The 18275-nt window shown below is 48.8% G+C and overlaps 1 protein-coding gene across 2 annotated transcripts; it reads left to right on the top strand.

Annotated features, from left to right (window-relative positions):
* The first annotated feature begins 4284 nt into the window (after positions 1–4284).
* LOC142559500 (uncharacterized) lies at positions 4285–8567 on the top strand. Of its 2 annotated transcripts, none has more exons than XM_075671089.1 (2): positions 4285–5003; positions 8407–8567. In XM_075671089.1, the coding sequence occupies exons 1-2, from the start codon at positions 4728–4730 to the stop codon at positions 8521–8523; spliced, it is 393 nt and encodes a 130-aa protein (XP_075527204.1). In that variant the 5' UTR covers positions 4285–4727; the 3' UTR covers positions 8524–8567. The 2 variants fall into 2 exon arrangements, with proteins under 2 accessions (XP_075527204.1, XP_075527203.1); XM_075671088.1 differs by lacking the exon at positions 8407–8567 and adding an exon at positions 7643–7963.
* Positions 8568–18275: the final 9708 nt, after the last annotated feature.

Below are 18275 nucleotides of genomic sequence, written 5' to 3'. Positions count from 1 at the left end.
GGGCGAGACCTGCGGCTTTCACCTGACGACGTGCACGAAGTGCGACGCCAGCGTCGCCCACAAGGACATGCGGAGTCACTTCTGGACGTGCGAGGGCGCCCCGGGCGTCTTTCTCCAGGCCGCGGACGTTCAGTCCCTGCTGGAGGACCTGGACAACGCCCGCAAGGAGCTGGGCAGCGCGGCGGTCTGTTCAACGAGCGGGGACCTGCTGGAAAACGCGGTGGCCGCGGTGACCGAGCTGTTTTCAAGGCTTAACAGCCACCTCGCCGTGGAAACACCGGGACCTCCTGGACCGGATGGTGCCGTCGCAGCGGACCCAGTGAAATGATATGGATCGGACGGCAACGTCGAGCCACGCCGAAACAAAGGGCGCTGCCCCACAGCGTTTGCGCCCATAGGCATCATACCAAACAATGGACAAAATTTTTATTGGCGCTCTGGGTGCAGCTTTTGATAAAATTAACCGATTGATTTCACACGGGGCCTGTTGTCCTGTTTTTCGCTTATATTACACGTCGTAGAATTTTACCACAGCGCATGAAGATCGAACCATTAGAGAAGAAGCAATTTTATACTCTTCGTTTTTTGTCGAAAACATGTTCTCCAGCACCATCCGCTTCGCTCTAACGGCAGCGCAGATATGCAGCAGTCTAATATATTGAGCTGCGTTTGGGACATAGGGTCTGGCGACACGGAAGCCGTACTCGCGCAATGCTTCAGGAGGGGTATATGGATTCCTCTCGACGCACAAGGTCCTTCGATATGTCACAACTACGCAGATGCGCCAAGGAGGTTGCGCAGTGTGCTCGAACGGGTTCTATAAGTGTACAGACTACTGAAAGTTGGGCAAGTTGGTGACTGCTCATTTTGAAACTGAAGCGCGCAGTACAAACGAGACACCAGGCGAAGGTTGTGTGTTTTTGCCTTGTGTCTCGTTTGTTGTGAGCGCTGTTGTTTTGTAATGCACAGACTGCGTGACATGGGTGTGACTGGCTGGTTAACTCAGCTAGAGAGGATTAAAGCTGGGAGATGGGCAGGGGGGGGGGGGTTCATATACAGCACGTCGGACGGTGGGTGTCCGATGGCCAGCTAACGTTAGCCGAACTGTTAAAAAGCTGGTTAAAGTTACGTATTATAAGAGGTACGGTATCTGTCCCCAGTCCACTTGTTTCCTCCACAAGGATAATTTTTGTGTGATATTTAGCTGGCCATTTGAACCGCCTGCAAAGTCATCGCATGTGGGCTACAATCGTCGTATTGAACACGCAACTCACGGTCTACGGAAGGCAACATCAAACATTTTCACGCTTCTCTTCGTTAAAGAAAATGCATTTCGAATTTCTTCGGTGGTAGGCAAATCAAGCTTACGTCACAGAGTTTTCTTTCAAGGCTCGACGTTTTAGCGCCGCCGCAGGAATGCCCCGGGGTCGGCAAGAGAAGAATCCATAGCTTTCGAAAGCACCTTTGCGCCGCGAATCTTGGAGGCCGGGCACGGACGTTGTGGCGGCGTCGCAAGATGGTGCAGCATGTCCGGAGAGATGCGTGAGCGAGGAGTCCGGCGGCAGCATACGGCGTCATGCATGGCATGTTTAGGCGGTGGCCATACGGTGTCGCTACATTGCTTTTATGCCAAGCGCATTAACGTCGACATTCGTCGTGAGATTGGTTCTGCCTAAATATTTTTCGGCCTTTCTCTCCCGAGAGTCCAATAAGAGTCTTTATTCCTTATATTCGAACAGTAACGAATAATCGCCAGTTTCGAATGGGGAATTCTCTGATCGAATACTAACGTATTGCAGACCATTCGATTCGTATAAGAAATATCTAATATTCGCGCAGCCATACCAAAGAGCCACTCTTGCAGTGAGAGGCGCATAACGAAAGCGGGATAGACTGGCGCCGTAGCCTTGAAATCGCCGCACCAGTCCGCAGCGTGACGCTATGCATTTCGATAACCAACAGCTTTACGCATCGCGACACAGGACACATCAAAAGAACAGCGCTCTATCCTGCGTCTCTTTTACTGTGTTCTGCGTCGCACTCATGTTTCAACGAGCCCAAATGAACCCACTGTTATGGATCTTGACCGCGTCTACAATCAGGCCTGTCGGCACCTGTTTCTCGGTAAAGGAGGACGGTTGAGGATTTCGAACTCTGTTACGTCACATACGCACTACCGGCTCTGTCTCGGCGCCAAATTCGAAAAGGAGAGTTTGACATTTGTCGTTTACTATAACCAAACAGTTTTCTGGCAAGTGAATGAAAACATAGTCTCCACTTGCAAATTTAAAAAAAGTCTTAGTGTTGCTCTTTAGTGTCCCTCCCCTTGAGCGACGCCTCGGGGTTTTATTTTCATTTTATGTTACCTCTAAAGCGACAGCGTTCACTGTCGAATAAGCTTCATCAGTTGGTTATGTGATTCGCATAAATTTGACCTCGTGTGGCTTAGCTTGTGCATGCTGAGCGGGCACTGGCGGCGCCAGCTGCCGAAGACACGTCTGTGTGGCGCGAAGTTTCGCCGAACTCCTCCGGAGAACCCGCCGTGGTTGCATGTAGTTGCTATGGTCTATGGTGCTGCGCTGCTAAGCACGAGGTCGCAGTCAGCTTGCCACATATGTTGAATGTAAAATAGATAACGAAGTTTTCGAAACGCTGAAGTGGCGGCAAAGCTTCTTCACAGCCTCGTCGCGCACGTAGAACTATAGGACTAGCGATAAAGTGCGAAGCTCACGTTTAGATTCGCTCGCTCTTTAGTCTGAAGGGAACGTACAATCGAAAACAAAATCAAGGGCACTTAGGTATGCGGCACTACAGCTCTCCTTCTATCACGAAAGTTGCTCATACCATGTGTTACATTCTTTACAAAGTCATTCCTCGAAATTTTGAGAATGACAGGCGGCAAACAAATATCTTGAAGCAAAACACCGACAGCGCGTGCCTTGAGTGCTTTCGCGTTGCGATGTCTCTCCAGTGACGCCTCCGCCTCGTTCGCGTACTTGCGTGGACGTCCGAAGGCGCCGGGTGCCGCTACAGATTAACAAGTCAGGGGTTCGTCAATCGGAGCGCACGACAAAACTCACCAAAATCACTGCACCGACTGGCAGCGCCGCGACGTGCGGCGCTGTATATTGAAGGCCCACGCAGCTGCCGCTTCCCGGCAGCTGCAGCTTATGAAACCGTATAACCTTTACTGGAAAACGCTTGCAGCGAACGCTATGCGCGAACTGTCCACAGGTAACGAATTTCCAGCAATCCTGGCGTCGCCGGCGTAACGTATCCGATTTCGCAGGCGCGCGCTGCCTCATGCACGTTCGAATTAAACGCCGGGCTATACATCGGCGACTTGACGGTGAATCGAAACAGCAGAAGCGCGCTTGCACTTTTCTGACAACACAGCAGTGCGCAGTACTTCGCCTCCGCGACCAACGAGTCCCAGAATACATCGGTGATTTGGACCAGAATCTATAGTGCGGGTCCACTGTCAGGCCGGAGGTTTGCACACACAGCGCGACTGCTTCGGCCTCATCGCCCATCGTATACCTCTCGTATACCGACTAAAATGATGTTGTCGGCGATCAACTACCCGCCTTTCCTTCCATAAAACAGTACAAACTGACATTGCACAGCAAGAATAACAGGCAGACTCAACTTCAGTTGACGTCTGCATATAGCGAAGCATGCATTCTTGGCGGGGTTGGCCCATGAACCGTCTGTGTGTGTATATAAAGTGTAGTTCTTGAGGTATAAATATTAGTAATAAAGAGCAGCATGTCACGAAATTATTTTATTTGCAGTGAATTATAGACAGAATGAATACTAAATACATATACTTACAAGCAGTACATCATATATGTATTATTTGTTGTACTCGTGCTGTTTATGATGTGTCGGTTTCTAGTGCAACTGCGGATCGAAGCGCGCCAAGCGTCTAAACGCACTGGCTTGCCCGTGAGAAAAGTAGTTCTATGCCGCTTGTCAAAGCATGCGTCGGTGGCGTTGGAGGCCAGCTACGTACGAAAAAATTGGAGGACGTTCAAGCTTCGCCTTTAAGAATGGAACGCGGTAGCATTGAAAGATCCTCGACTGCTTCTGAGATGATTTAACATAAAAGGCATGCGCTGCCGGTGCTTTGCTTCATGTTATTTGTTTGTGGGCTGTCATTCTCAAAATTCCGAGGAATAACTTTATAAAGAATGCAAGACATGGTATGAGCAACTTCAGTGATAGAATAAGGGTTGTAGTGCCGTGTAGAATCTATTTCGCTCATAAAACGGCCGGCACTGGACGCGGACGCCGGATTTCTAGCCAAGGGAGCTTATGTAGCCAGACTTCGCAGCGTTCCCTGGCTTTCGTTTCAGTTGCGAATGTCGCAGCAAAGGCCATTCAAAGATGTTCGGGCAATATTTTCCCGCGCAGCCAACATCGTTCCTGAAGGCAGCGCTGCCGCACTCTGGTGACCATCTATGTAACACTCGGCTAGAGGGTTGCGAGTGACTGACCTCTCGGTGACTGTCTATGCTCCTCCTTGCAGTATGCGTCGATGCTGTTTGCGCTCTTTGCACGCGTTCCGAAATCCACGATTGTTGACAGCCGTGAAGACGTCAACGTTTCGGAGCTGCTTGGCTTTCACCAGTCTCGGAAAACCTGCCGCTGGCCCTACTTTCGGTTGTCCCCGTCGGGTAAAGAAAGACGACACAGTCGACCAGCAAGTACTCTGTTAATCGACAATGTCGGGTTCGATGCACTCCGATACGTGCAACGTCTACGTCTGCCGCGAGCCGATCCAGCAAACGGGTTCCGCTAGCGCGAACGTGCTGTCTTACTTCGGTTCATGGTTGGGAAGTGCGCGCGACGATTCGAGGGAGAAGCACTGGCTGGCGGTCTTCGACTACGGTGAGGACATGGTGACTGTTTTAGACGTCTGCACGGACCACGCAGGGAACCTGATGGCACGCAAGTACTGGAGGAAGCGGACGGTCTTCAATAACATCTATTCGAACAAGGTGAGCTGAGCTGAGGCACGCCCGACAGCGAAAAAGAAAAAGAAAAGTGTACAGATCCCACGCACTGTGCGAGTCGAGAAGCGAAGCTTTCGTGAGCATCAAGGCAACTTTTTTTCACTGATTTCATTGACGAACGCGTCCCTCAGCACCAGTGGGGGACATTGCAGACCGAGTGGAAGTTTTATCCAGCATTAACACGTGTTGAATTCAGAAGACAGGACTTGCTCGACCTTGTAGAAATGGAGCTGTACAAATGAAGCTGTACAAATGAACCTGTAGAAACGCGCCACAGCATGTTGTATGAGACGCGCGGCTAATTCGGGCGACGGACGCGTCCCTCAACTTCATCGTCGGCTGTAGAAGATGGGCGCGCTCACGTTTGGTATGAAATGTCTTCAAAATCGGCCAAATGCGGTCGCTTGCTAAAACCGCATGCAACGAAAGCGTGTTATAGTATTATCGCTTATATTTTTGCAACCACACTACTCACGCGTCTTGCTTAGGAGTGTACTAGGAGCTGTACTTTGGTATCGTTGTGTAGAGGAAAGAAGCCATTACTCGATCATGCCTGTGTAATATGCACAGATGGCGCATTGTCGCGCCACGCATGATGCAATCGGAGTTAAATGTAGCCTCTCGCTCAGATTTCAGAGTGCCAGGAGCTCGCCAGTACGTTTGTCGATACGAGCGAAAGTGGTCGCATCTGAGAGAGTTCACTCCGTCATATTAGGTATAATCCACCAAACTCAAGTCTGTGCTCATCAGGCGTTGTAAGGGTTACAAGTGTGCAACTTGTTGCAGAAATTTGACGGACGCCAATTGGCGCCCATCAGTTTTGACGGTGGGCCCACTACAAATATGGAGCGAGCATGATTGCAGGATTGAAGCGTAAGACACCTACTTTCTGTATCATAGGTTAAGCATGTAAGCCTTCTAATGCCTGAATAGATGTCACACGCTTAACTTTGCTATCGTTGCGGAGAACAAGGCCTCTATTTTCCACACGCATGACTGCTGCACGGGCCGCCATTATCCGCCATGTTGATTCTCTGGTTGGCTGTCGAGGGGTCACATGTTTTGAAACTTGTGCCGGGAAGCGAAAGTAATGCAAAACGCAATTTTTATTTTTGTATCAAGATGGCGAAACGGGACGTGGATATGCATTTTATTTCGAATGAAACGTTTTTCTGGCCCTTGGCAGCAATATTGCGACGTTAGCGCTTCAGACGGTAAGTGAACGGTAGCGTGCAAAAGCCTGTGCTATGCATCTGCAATGTTGAGGAATTGTAGTGCGGGTCCAAGATAGCCGTCACGTGAGCTTGCTGATTGGTTGAAGGAATAACCCGCGAGAAGCGTCACAGGAAGGGCCGTTTCCTAAACATCAATTTGACGTTGCGTTGGTGCGCCATTGCAGAGAATATCCTCCATAACCCGCCGTGGTTGCTCAGTGGCTATGGTGTTGGGCTGCTGAGCACGAGGTCGCGGGATCGAATCCCGGCCACGGCGGCCGCATTTCGATGGGGGCGAAATGCGAAAACACCCGTGTGCTTAGATTTAGGTGCACGTTAAAGAACCCCAGGTGGTCAAAATTTCCGGAGTCCTCCACTACGGCGTGCCTCATAATCAGAAAGTGGTTTTGGCACGTAAAACCCCAAATATTATTATTATTAATATCCTCCATAATTTCTGGTGCGACGAACAGCGCGAATTGAGCGGCCATGTGCAATGAATGCCGAGAGGCGTTTTCCCTGTCGATTGTGGTTATGAAAATCTTTTGTTGATAACGCGTGCTCATAAAATATGCATCGCTCTCTGGTGGTGTTGGTATTTGCGTTTTGGGCCGCCACATCTTGAAAAACGCGTTTGTTTCAAATAATATTGGTTGAACGTTACAGATTTTCTACGATGTTTTGCAGCTTTCACTGTTGCGTTCGTATTGTATGTAATCGAGATTGATGGCTTTTCAAATCATCAGAGGCTGTGACAACGGCGACTTTTTGTTTTTGGAAAGAAATCTGCGCAAGGTGGCGCTTCGAAGTTTCCTTATTTGTTGATGGTGGCGTTTGTGGCGGAAGGACGTGTTTTTCCAGGGCTCCGTGGTGGCGAAGAAAACATGGGTGTGTTGTGCATGCTTTGAGCTTGCTTCTGCTTCTTGATTCGCTTACTTTTTCTGCCTTAAGTAGTAAGCACAAGCGGCAAGGCTACTTGCCAGGTTTTTTCCTTCTTTTTCTTTCCTTTTTTCGTGTGCGCGGGTGTGTTTCTTGTATGTTTGGTTTTGGATAGAGCGTCCGTTCGTGCCACGTGTTTCAACTCGTGCAACCGCGTGGGACGTTAAGCCTTGATAGCTTTTAAATAGTAGTTTCAAATTTGCGAGGTGCACGGGTCGTTGGCTTAGGCGCTGTGTAAAGGCTCTTCATAAGAAAAGGTACACAATTCCCAGCCGCGCAGTTCCGCGACGATTGCTTCAGTAGAATGTGCTAGCCACTTATAACCAAGTTAGCCAAAAGTGAAATTTCGTTGCAGTTCGCTTGAAAGTGTGCGCGTCTCAACACCTGCAAGTATGAATCAGCTAGTTAGGAGGCAAGTTCTTTAAAGCTCCAGTCTGTAGGCTAATGTTCCCGCTCATTCGTCTTCCACAGAGGCATCTGGGAAAGCACCGTGTTCCGGAGGCGCGCATCAATGAGGTCATGCGAAAGACGTGTAACATGGGCCCCTACCACCCGACGAACAACAACTTCCAGATGTGGGTCAACAACCTGCTGGTTCGGCTTGGCATAGAGCCACCTTTCGATGAGCGCGACGGTTAACCCGTCTTTCACCGAGCAAGCCTCCCTTGCCTGCTTGCCTAGCTAAATTGACTTGCGCACTGCCGCGCATAAGCTGCCAACTTTATTTTTCACTGGATATATAGGCACCCTGTCAAGGGCGCTTGCTTAATTAAAGACACCACTAAATTTCTATTGGTTCTGTCAGGTGTAGTCTATCACTGTGATAATGTGTATATTTGGTCAAATGTACATGCGGCAGACTGACCGGTGCCTCAATATGTGCCTAGGAGAGCACCATAATTCACTCAGGGGACCAGTATGTTCGTCCCACTTGACCGTGCACTGGCGCGACTGGGACTGCGCGGCGGATTTACACTGTTCATCAGTTTTGTTCACCTACAGCGACCAATTGACCAACAATATCACTGAGGAATAACACATAAAAGGAACGGGCCACAATCAGTATACTGAATTCTCCGCAACCTCCAGTAATAACACTTTTGTTTGTTGCAACTGGCTTCAGGCACCTTATTTCTTGCCAAATCTTCTGCTTGACCTATAGAGCATTTATGCAATGAACTTTCAAATTTACATAATTCCTGAGCATAATTTTTGTTTTTCTGTTTCTCACACAGTGGTCCAACAGTTTTGGTTGCAGTGGCCTCAGGTGGCGGCTCGAAGTCCTTGGAGTCGGGCGCCATCTTCGGCTTGCCGGACGGCCCAGAGCTGGTCTTCCAGGTCCAAACTTTTGAGAGCCGCCTCCCAGCGGCGACTCTCAAAAGTTGGCGGCTTCTCCCACGGCTGGACTCGACTCCCTCCTCCTCTTCTCCCACGGCTGGACTCGACTCCCTCGCTCCTCCGCGGAGGAGGGAGTCGAGTCCGGCTGTGCTTCTCCGTTGGCGTCGCCGCTTTTTGGAGGCGGCGACGCTGACGAAAGTCTCCGGCGGCCCCCGCAGCCGGGGCGGCGTCGGGAAGGAACGAGCTCGAGGCTTCCCGTACTCTGGCAACGGCCGCGATTATGGACCCATAGCGAACGGAGGTGGTTTCATTACCGTTGTTGCCCGCACATTCCCAGAGCATGTGTCGCAGCATTGCTCGGTGTCCGCACGCTTTACGCGCATCAGTCGGGTATAATCCTGGGTGATAGTGGTGCAAGACGGCCGGACGAAGAGGGCGTGTGTTTGCAGTAAGCGTAAGGCTACGGGCTCGTTCCTGTTTACCTTATCGTGCGGCGGCGGGAATGTGCGTCTTTCGAGTCTGTATAGTGTTGGGTGTGGTCTCTGAACGTGGTCAGGCGATCGACCCACGTCCACTGTGATTCTTTGTTGTTGCTGCGGTTCTGCCGTAGCGACCCGATCCGGCAAATCCGACGCCCCGCTCTCTGGGGGCGGAGGCGGCGGCCGCATTAATCTGCTGGGGCTCGGCGTGTGAGACCACGTAAGACCTGTAGAGCCGTGGCGTGGGTCGTCTTGTTGCCCGAGAGCGGGACGTCGATGTGTACCGGGGTCCAGAGGAGGAAGAGTGTAGAATTTTGGGGTTGCGAGGGCGATGTCGAGTCGCCGTCGTGCACGATGCGGGCCTGTTTACGCTCGAGCCGCCCATCGCCGCAAGCCGCACCTCGCGCGCGCGGTCGCGCGGAAAATTGCACATATCGAACACTCGCGCACAAATTTCCGTTTACACTACGTACACAGCGTGAACCGTACACATTGTAAACTGAAATTTGTGCATAAGTGTTCGATATGTGCAACTTCTCGCGCGACCTCCCAATAACGACCTCCCGAACCTCCCAATTTTTGAATAACTTTTACTTATAGGCTCTAAATCAAAGTATAGTTCTTGCTACAACCAGTGGAATTTAACTTTCTCCAATGCCACCAACTTAATTCAAATTAGTCCTGTGGTTGCCTAAAAAATATTTCTGCATTCTACACGTATTACACGTCTACACGTCCCTTGAGTAGGGAAATCGGAGTTGGCCCCTGAGCTATAAAGCTCGAGGCCAACTCAGATTTACAAAAGTAGCCGAATTGTGCTAGGTTTTTATTGTTTGTAAGTTCCAGTTGTAAACTTAATGATGTTCTTATTTAAATATTGCAATTTTCAGAGATTTTCAATAGGAATTGATGGCCTAAGTCTATACACCATAAATTTAACATATTTAAATGTAACAAACCTCAATAAATTCGGTCCCATAGTTGCCGGAAAAAACGATTTTACTGTTCACATGCATTAGATAGGAGCTCCCGAGCTAACTTTTTTTAGGTATTGTGCACCATCGGCCTGGTTTGTATTTACAACCATAATTTTGATATATTGACTCTGATCTCAAAAATGTTCTCTTACAAAACAGAATTCAAGCTTTTTAATCTTTGTGCTATATATGGCGCACTTCTCTGCGAGGACCGCGATTTGCCGCATTTTCCCAAGGACTGCCAGTGTTATTTTTACACTTAAACATGGGCCAAAATGCCGTGCGGTTTCGCCGGGCTTACACATAACGTCGCAGTGCACATTGTTTCGATCGGCCAGCGGCGGTAGTGACCTTCTAGCCTTTCCTACCCCACTGCGACGAAACGCTTCGTGAAGCTGACAGTGCGTCCCCCGCGGACAGACTATCGGCGCCAGCAAGGCGAGACACGTTTGGCGGACCGAGTATTGTTTGTTGGTTCACTGTCGCCTTCACGCACCAATGGGAGCAAGAAAACTCCTGGGAAAGGGTGTTCTAAGGCATTCTCTCACGGACTGCGGTATGCGCCACGGTCGTTTGACAGACGCCCCAGCCAACTGCTGGGTCATCACAGGAACCAAGGCGCACCAGCTTGAGTCAAGCGTGACAACCCCTCTCTACGAAGCTCTCCTCCTTTCTCTGTGTGTTCAGTAAACAAACTTGCGGGAGTAAGTGTGTGAACGCTCGAGATCGACGTGGGTCCTTCGACGACTTTCGCCGCTCGGATTGGACGAAGGTTGGACGGTAGTTTCCCTGGTCCTGGACTGCTGTTGCAGTCTGGTGCTGTGGTGCTCTGTGGCTTCTGAGGTCGGTCTGCGGACGAGGAGTGTGCAAGAACATTAGTCCAGCGACCATTTGATTGAGGACGCCGCCATTCTGCCACCGCAGCGCTGTACATCGTCCGGCGCCATGCTGGTGTGTAGGATTGCGCCGGAGGGTGCGCGGCGAAGCGCTTTTGACAAGTGGCAATTGAGTTTCGCGTTTCCGGAGAGCGGCCAACAAGTCTTTGGGATGGGGAAGCCACTTAGCGTGTCCTTACTAAGCTTTGAGCTTCGACATAGCAGCGCATTACCGAGCATCGACGGCTCTAGTGATGCTGCCACAGCTCTGGCCGCGATCGAAGCAGAAGGCGAGTCAAGTCTGAACATTGTCAATACATAGCATACGTGCAACGTGTTATTAAAGCGAGAGCTTTAGATGGCTCATGACATGAAAATTGTCGAGCGTGCATCAGCTCAGCTTACCGTGTGCCGGTACATGTCCTCGACGGATGCTCTCGTCTTCCATGTATTGCGTACGGACAGGTTACCTAGTGCTTCCTTGTCGACGTCACACAACGTAATTAATCCGTCCCCATAGTTCAGAAGAATGATCCAACGCCGACTCTATTCTTGGCCGTAGAAGTAACTGGGCAGGGTGGTACCTGCTGATATGATGCTTCCTAATGAGCCGCTTCGTTGGATCGGGACATAACAAGCCAGAACGTGGCAAACATTGGAATCCTGATCAGCCATCGTCGCTGTCATGAGGCGGATATTTTCGAATTCTTGCCGCGGTGTTTGCTCCTCTTTAGGGCGTCTTGACAGTTTGGGCCTACTTCGGACCTCGAGAAAGAGCACGCGGTGATGCTGATGATGAAGCCTCACTTAATGGCACAGACCCACTGTGTCGGATAGGGCACGAACCGGATGATAATATGTTCGGGAAAATGAAGTAAAATAGTTAATAAATGAATAAATAAATAAATAAATAAATAAATAAATAAATGAATAAATGGATAATCTAATATGAGAAATCGATAATAAATGAAATAAAGTATATAGCGTGTAATATGATAGTCAGCCTGTGAATTTGTGTTTTTGCTATTTGAATTTTCTAAATCGATAATTTACTGAAAGAGAAATAAATGAATCATGAGAAATGGGAAATATTAGTAAGGCAATCCTTGTGTCACAGAGGAAATTATAAAGCGCTAGGCGAACGTTCCTCCATCTGCATCCTAATACCGCTGCTCCAAGTGAGAGTATAACAGTACTGCATAACGGCAGTCCTAGATTTCCAAGCGGAATCTACAGACATCGTTTTCGTTGAGTAGAAAACCGCCGACACGACAGCAAGAAGTGATTGATGGATTCCGGCTCATTGCAGAGATAGCATAAAGGGGATACCACCATTGCACACCACATATGTGCAAGTAAAAGTTAAGTGGTGGAATACGGCAATGGAGTCTTGTAGATGATACTTCGGACTGCCGGTTAGGACACCATTGTCGGTTCCAAGAATAATTTAGGTGCATAAAGTCTGTATATTTTGCTAATGAGGGGCTTTTTTTTTTGGTATTCGGTCAAGGAAAAACTGCTGCCTATATCTGGCCGCAGTGGTACGCGCAGTTGCCGGCAGCAAAACTATCACCAGACCGTTTAAAGAAGCTCGTGCTAAAGAATCGGCCATTTCATTATTTTATTCGTAAAACACTTTACAAGGCCCCACATGAGGCATGGTTATACGTGCATTAAGATGTCTGTCTCGGTGGCATGGTCAGTATACTAAATGCACTAAACTTAAGTGGCGCGGAGGTAATGTATAAAACGTGTTCAAAGCTGTAGAGTTTGTAGACGCGTTAAGCGCGCTGCATACAGAAAAAGAATCTGTGACGATAGCAACTCTTGCAGCATGAAGGGATAACTTTCGCAAAGCAAGAACTATCATCAGAAGTTCGGCCTGAAAGATTGAAGTGTAATCTGACAGGCGAAGTGAAAAAGGCCAGACGAGGGATGGCTAGCAGCTTCCCACGCCTGCCTGTTCACATGAGGAAGCATCAGTCGCTATTACTTTATTTGGAAATGGACCAAATAGTCTTGCAAAAGGGCATTCAAATACGTTGGGGGACATTCATTTTGCGTTATTGGGAAATTCAATTTTGATCGACAATGTTGACCTATTAGGCAGAATGATATGCGAAAATTTAAGAGATATATACAACCTGTGGGGTATGCAACCGTGGCCACGTGTTCTAAAGAATGAATTTGGTTCACAGATAAATGCATATTGTGTGCGTCATGTACGTCAGTTTTTTGGTTGGTTTGAATCGTAAGCATGCGGGATCTCGCGTGAAGAGAAGGTATACGCGCGCTTCCTGGTACAATACATTGTTCGAAGTTGATCTGCCGTTTCTTTGTTGATCACACCGTGATCGCAAGCAACGTTTATTCAACGCTTGTTTTAAGAAGTTCGAAACCAGACTCACCTACGAAAAGCGAGAAAGAGGAAGTGCTGGTCGCAAGGATTAGAGCCGGCATGCGAGCTGGTGATCAGATCGTGGCCACATCGTGCAGTCCCCTATTGCGTCGGCTGTTTAGTGAAGCCCTGTGTCGTGGAGTCTTGGACTATGTGACGTCGCAGACGTCGTATGTGTACCGTGCCGTTTTACTTAGCGCACTAGCAACGAGTTTAGGAAGACCTAAACATAGTCGAAGAGCTTCCCTCTCTAAAAGAACAAGCGGTCTTATATGTTGCACTTCCGGGAAACAGAACACGGCCAAATTCTAGAATTTGCACAGTAGCAAGATTATAAACTTTTTGCTTCGCTAACGGTTCGCAATCTTCATATGTGCCGGAGTAAAATTCTACGACATGCAATATCAGCGAAAAACAGTACGGCAGGTGCCATGTGAAAATAATCGGCTAAATTTATCGAAAAAATGCGCCAAAGGCGCCAACAAAAATTTTGGAGATTGCTCGACATGGTACTCTGTTTTGAGGTGGGTCGACGCTTCCCATCGAATCCAGATCACTTCGCTAGGTCCGCGCTGACGGCATTGTCTGGTCGTGGAGGCCCCGGTGTTTCTGTGGCGAGGTGACTGTTAAGCCTGGTAAGCAGCTCGGCCACCGTGGTCACTGCATCTTCCGGCGGGTTCGCGCTTGTCGAGCACACCGACGCGCTGCCCAGCTCCTTGCGGGCGTTGTCTAGGTCCTCAAGCAGGGACCGAACGTCCGCGGCCTGGAGGAAGACGCCCGGGGCGCCCTCGCACGTCCAAAAGTGACTCCGCATGTCCTTGTGGGCGACGCTGGCGTCGCACTTCGTGCACGTCGTCAGGTGAAAGCCGCAAGTCTCGCCCATATGGTCGCTCAGGTCCTTGAGGTAGCCCGTGTAGTCGCAGCCCTGGCTCGGGCAGCGCACGCGTTTGAAGCGCACGTTGTTCGGTACGATGCCGACCATGCGGAGAGATAGGATCTCCTTGTCGATGAGACAGACTGCGAAGCCCGACGTCGAACCGAACGCCCTTTCCTGGCACCTGGGGCAGATGACGTGCAGACAGGACAGGATGTACATCTCGCTCGCCACCAGGCCGCACCAGCTGCAGAAGCGGGTGGGGAACAGCTGCTCGAGAAACTCGACCACCCTGTGCTCCGTGTGAGAGCCGAAACCGGTCACACGGTACCGGTACAGCTGCCGTTGAGCCGCGTCCGCATCGGGCGCCTCTCGCGACTGTACCGCGTCACCGATCCGCTCACAACCGTGACCCAAGCCACAGCCCGCTCCAGCGTCTTGTCCTGTAGAACCGTACATACCGGCGAGTCAAGGTCGGACTGGAACAAATCGGCTGTAAATCTCCTCACTCGCTCCCAGAACAGCGCGAACGCGCCGACTTCTTTCGGTGCCTTATCGTGATGATGATGACGACGATGATGATGACGGCATGAACACCAAAATATGATCATTTTTTTTTCATAGGAATCCGTAGAACACGAAAGTGAAACGTGTCTTCACAGAAGCTGTTGCATTTTTATTGTGCGTTAATAATTAAGTTGCAAGTAGCCATCAGCGGCACCCTAGGCCACTGCACAGGGATCCTCGACCATTGCCACATGAGCGAAAGTTGTTGAATGACTCGTGACCTGGAAACATCCCCTGGAGACAATGATGCGGCGTACCGCAGCCGAGTCGCTTCGGCGAAAGTACGAGCATTTTGGTCCGTTTCAAGAATGGGAGTGGCAGAGTTCCCGGTGTGCGCCGCGATTGTGCGAAGCCGTTCTGTTTGACGCTGGCGTGTCTCTCGCCGGACCAAAGCGAGATTCACCCGTCGACGTCGTTGCCTTTCTGCGCCGCTTAGTGCAGCAGTTTTCTTATTTGGTGTCATCGCAAGAGAAACAGTGGGCGGTGTGCAAGCACTATTGATGCATGTTGAAGCTGCACTCCGTAGGCGACGAGTAGTCACAGGCTAATCCGGCGCGAAAGACAAGCCATAGGTGGCGCAGAGCTCAACCAGACAAACACAGCTATTATTGCAGTAACTGCACTCTTAAAGCACTTACACCCTTTGGAGTGTATATTTGCCCTACAACAATAATCGACACCTGCCTTGTTTGCGTTTCCTTTCTTGAAAACGCTGCACTCGCTACTTTCCTGTTGAGAATGCTATGTCACGCTGATAATGCGGATGCCGTTCATGTCTTGGAAGTACCGAGCTCGCAGCTTTACAGAAAAGAAATGCGAGACAGACAGATGACGATTATCGTTGTGGGTCAAGATACGCCCCAAAGGGCGCAAACCTTTTTAAGAGTGTAAGTGTTTTTCACTTTGCTGCTGGAGTAAATTTTCAGTACCCCAGCAACATGATTACACTATTGCCGAACATTTACACCAGCAGCGAAGTAGAACACACTTGTTTACTGCAATACAGTCGAACCTCAATATAACGAAGTTGTACTTGCAGCGAAAAACTTCGTTAAATTGCGAGTTCTGTTAATTCGAAGTTTCAATGTTTCAGCAGTAAAAATCATTTCACACATTACCAGACCATTCCTGGTGTATAGTACGTTGTCAGTAATCACTTATAAAGAAACGGCAGTAAGGTTGGCCCATGATAGCGTTGTTATGAGCGCCAGTTTGAGATTACACGACCGCCAATACTAGACGCGCGCGGGAACAAAATGCGCATGAATAAGGCACCAACCACCGGGGCTTCGCCTTTGCACTTGCCGAAGATTACCTCCAAAATGCGGCGCGGGGCCCGCATATGGGCAGCCATGCACAGCTGCAGCAAGGCTCGAGGAGAGGAGACGCACGCGCTATAGCTGGAGGGCGGATAGGCGCGCTTGTGCTGCCCCCCTCTAGCACGTGCTTGTGATCACGTTACCGCACCGCTTACCCCTTCGCCACCCTCGTTTGTGCTGAATGAATCGTAAGCTCTCGTGTTTCTCCGTGCAATCCGAGCTGCCGCGCGCTCCCTGACCTCCGCAAGTTGTTACGCGACAAACAGCGAGCGCTGTTTCCTGCATGCGTCCTGGCACGCGCACTCCGTCGGTGTTTTTGCCGCTCGAACTTTTCATGTGTACAAACGCTTTGCAAATAATTTTTTTTTCTCAGCAACATTTTTATAGATTTTTTTTTGCTAGATTTACTGGCCATACAGGCTACAAATACATGCGCGAAATGGTAGGAAACTTCGTTAAAGGGTCACTAAAGGGAAAAATGATTTCTTCTGCATCAGTAAATTGGCGTTCTACAACACCAGAAAGACCACTCTTACAACGATAAGACGTTTGGTAAGCCAGAAAAAAGCGCAAGAACGAAATACGGGTGGCGACGCCTACTTAAGTTCCCGCACCTGGGGGCTGCGACGTCTTGGATTTTGATGGCATCTTCTAGGGCCTACTAATTATATATAGCGGTACAGATTGACTACATTGTGTTCTAAAGGAACCAAATATTAAACATGGCAAGTTTCGGCAACCTTTATTCAGCTAATGCAGCCCAAATGCGAAAACATACTTTGGAATCCATGACGTCACGCTGACGTACCGGCGCTGCGGTTTCGGCGCGAAATTCAAATACTGATACTTCGACATTCATTTTCTCATCTAATAATCAAACTATTTTTTTAAATGACTGCCTGCAGGGTTCTCAAACAATGCTTCGTTAGTCGAAACTGATTTATTGTTTCGCTTTAGTGTTCCTTTAAGAGGAAGCTTTAGCTCGGGTGCTCCTATCTAAATACATGTAAAAGGATAATTCGTTTTTCTCGGCAACCACTGCATCAAATTTGACGAGGTTTGTTGCACTTACATTAAAATCTTAAAATCTAGTGTCTGTTGGTTTCGAATTGTTGATTTAGGTCCTCAATTTTTTTTATTAAAAATTGGCAGAAATCGAAAATTTTCAAAAACGAGACTATCAAGTTTACAACCTTGTAACTAATCAGCAAAAAATGATAATACAATTCTGTAAATTGCATCTTATAGTTCATCTAAAGCGGACAAAATTGATATGTTACACATGAATCTAAAAAAATTTAGTAATGTGAAAATACAGCTTTTTGCAGAACCCTTGTAAACAACAGAACAAATTCAAGTAAGATATAAAATGACATATTGAATTTGTTCGCTTTCAATGGTCTAACGGATGCCGTTTACAGAACCACGATATATGTTTTTGATGCAGAGCTATGAATTTGTAAGTTTTGTGCTTCCATTTTTTTAAAACTTTCAAAATTTTGAAATATGCAACAAAATTCAGGACCTAAATCGAAAGTCCGCTTCCAACAGTCGCTAGAATTTAACATTGTCTCTCAAATGCTACAAATTTCATTAAAATCGGTCCAGGGGTTATCTCAGAAAAACTTCTTTGCGTTTTACATGTATTTGAATATGTCGCGGTGTTGGGCCCGAGCTAAAGCTTCCTCTTAAGTCTAAACTGTATCACGAAATCACTTCATTAAATTGCGACAAAAAATATACACGGTTTTCAATTGACTAAGATCGGGAACTAAAAATAGCTTGTTACATCGAGGTTTGACTGTATTAGCTCTGTGTTAGTCTGGTTGAGCTCTGCGCCACCAGGTGGCTGCAGTGCACAGGCTGCCTCCACCCCACTGGTAAAACACCCAGTCCACCTGTTTACCGTGCAGAATACCAGGCACGCTAAAGCTCTGAATTCACTCCTTTTTTGGTGGAATAAAGCGATGTGTCTTGAGCTTTATTGCAAAAGGAATTACATGGACAGAGGCGCACTCGCATCTTTGTTGGCGTGCTGTCCCAGTCGCAGTGGCACATGCTCGACTGAGCCCACTTTGCCTGCGCGCCGAGTGTTGGAGATAACGCGATCTGCTGCACGAGAGAGCTGAAAACGCTGGTGCCTTTTTCTGATGTCTTCCTGTGTGCCCATTGCTGGGAGTCACGTGATAGGGTGATTCTCAGGGCCGCAGCACGCTTGAAATGTGAACGGGAGCGGCAGCATGCAGCATTCTTTTTGGGACAAACACATGCATTATT

This window comes from Dermacentor variabilis, chromosome 10, assembly GCF_050947875.1.
Source record: "Dermacentor variabilis isolate Ectoservices chromosome 10, ASM5094787v1, whole genome shotgun sequence".
In the NCBI taxonomy this organism is placed as follows: Eukaryota; Metazoa; Arthropoda; class Arachnida; order Ixodida; family Ixodidae; genus Dermacentor; species Dermacentor variabilis.
The sequence above is the reverse complement of the archived record's forward strand: the minus strand, read 5'-3'. Positions and strand labels throughout refer to the sequence as shown.

What these genes read in the sequence shown, in the direction of transcription:
- LOC142559500 (XM_075671088.1), top strand. Translation starts at nt 4,728, where the DNA reads ATGTCGGGTTCGATGCACTCCGATACGTGCAACGTCTACGTCTGCCGC. An exon ending in ATAACATCTATTCGAACAAG is followed by an intron (nt 5,004 to 7,642) that starts GTGAGCTGAGCT and finishes CGTCTTCCACAG; the next exon opens with AGGCATCTGGGAAAGCACCG.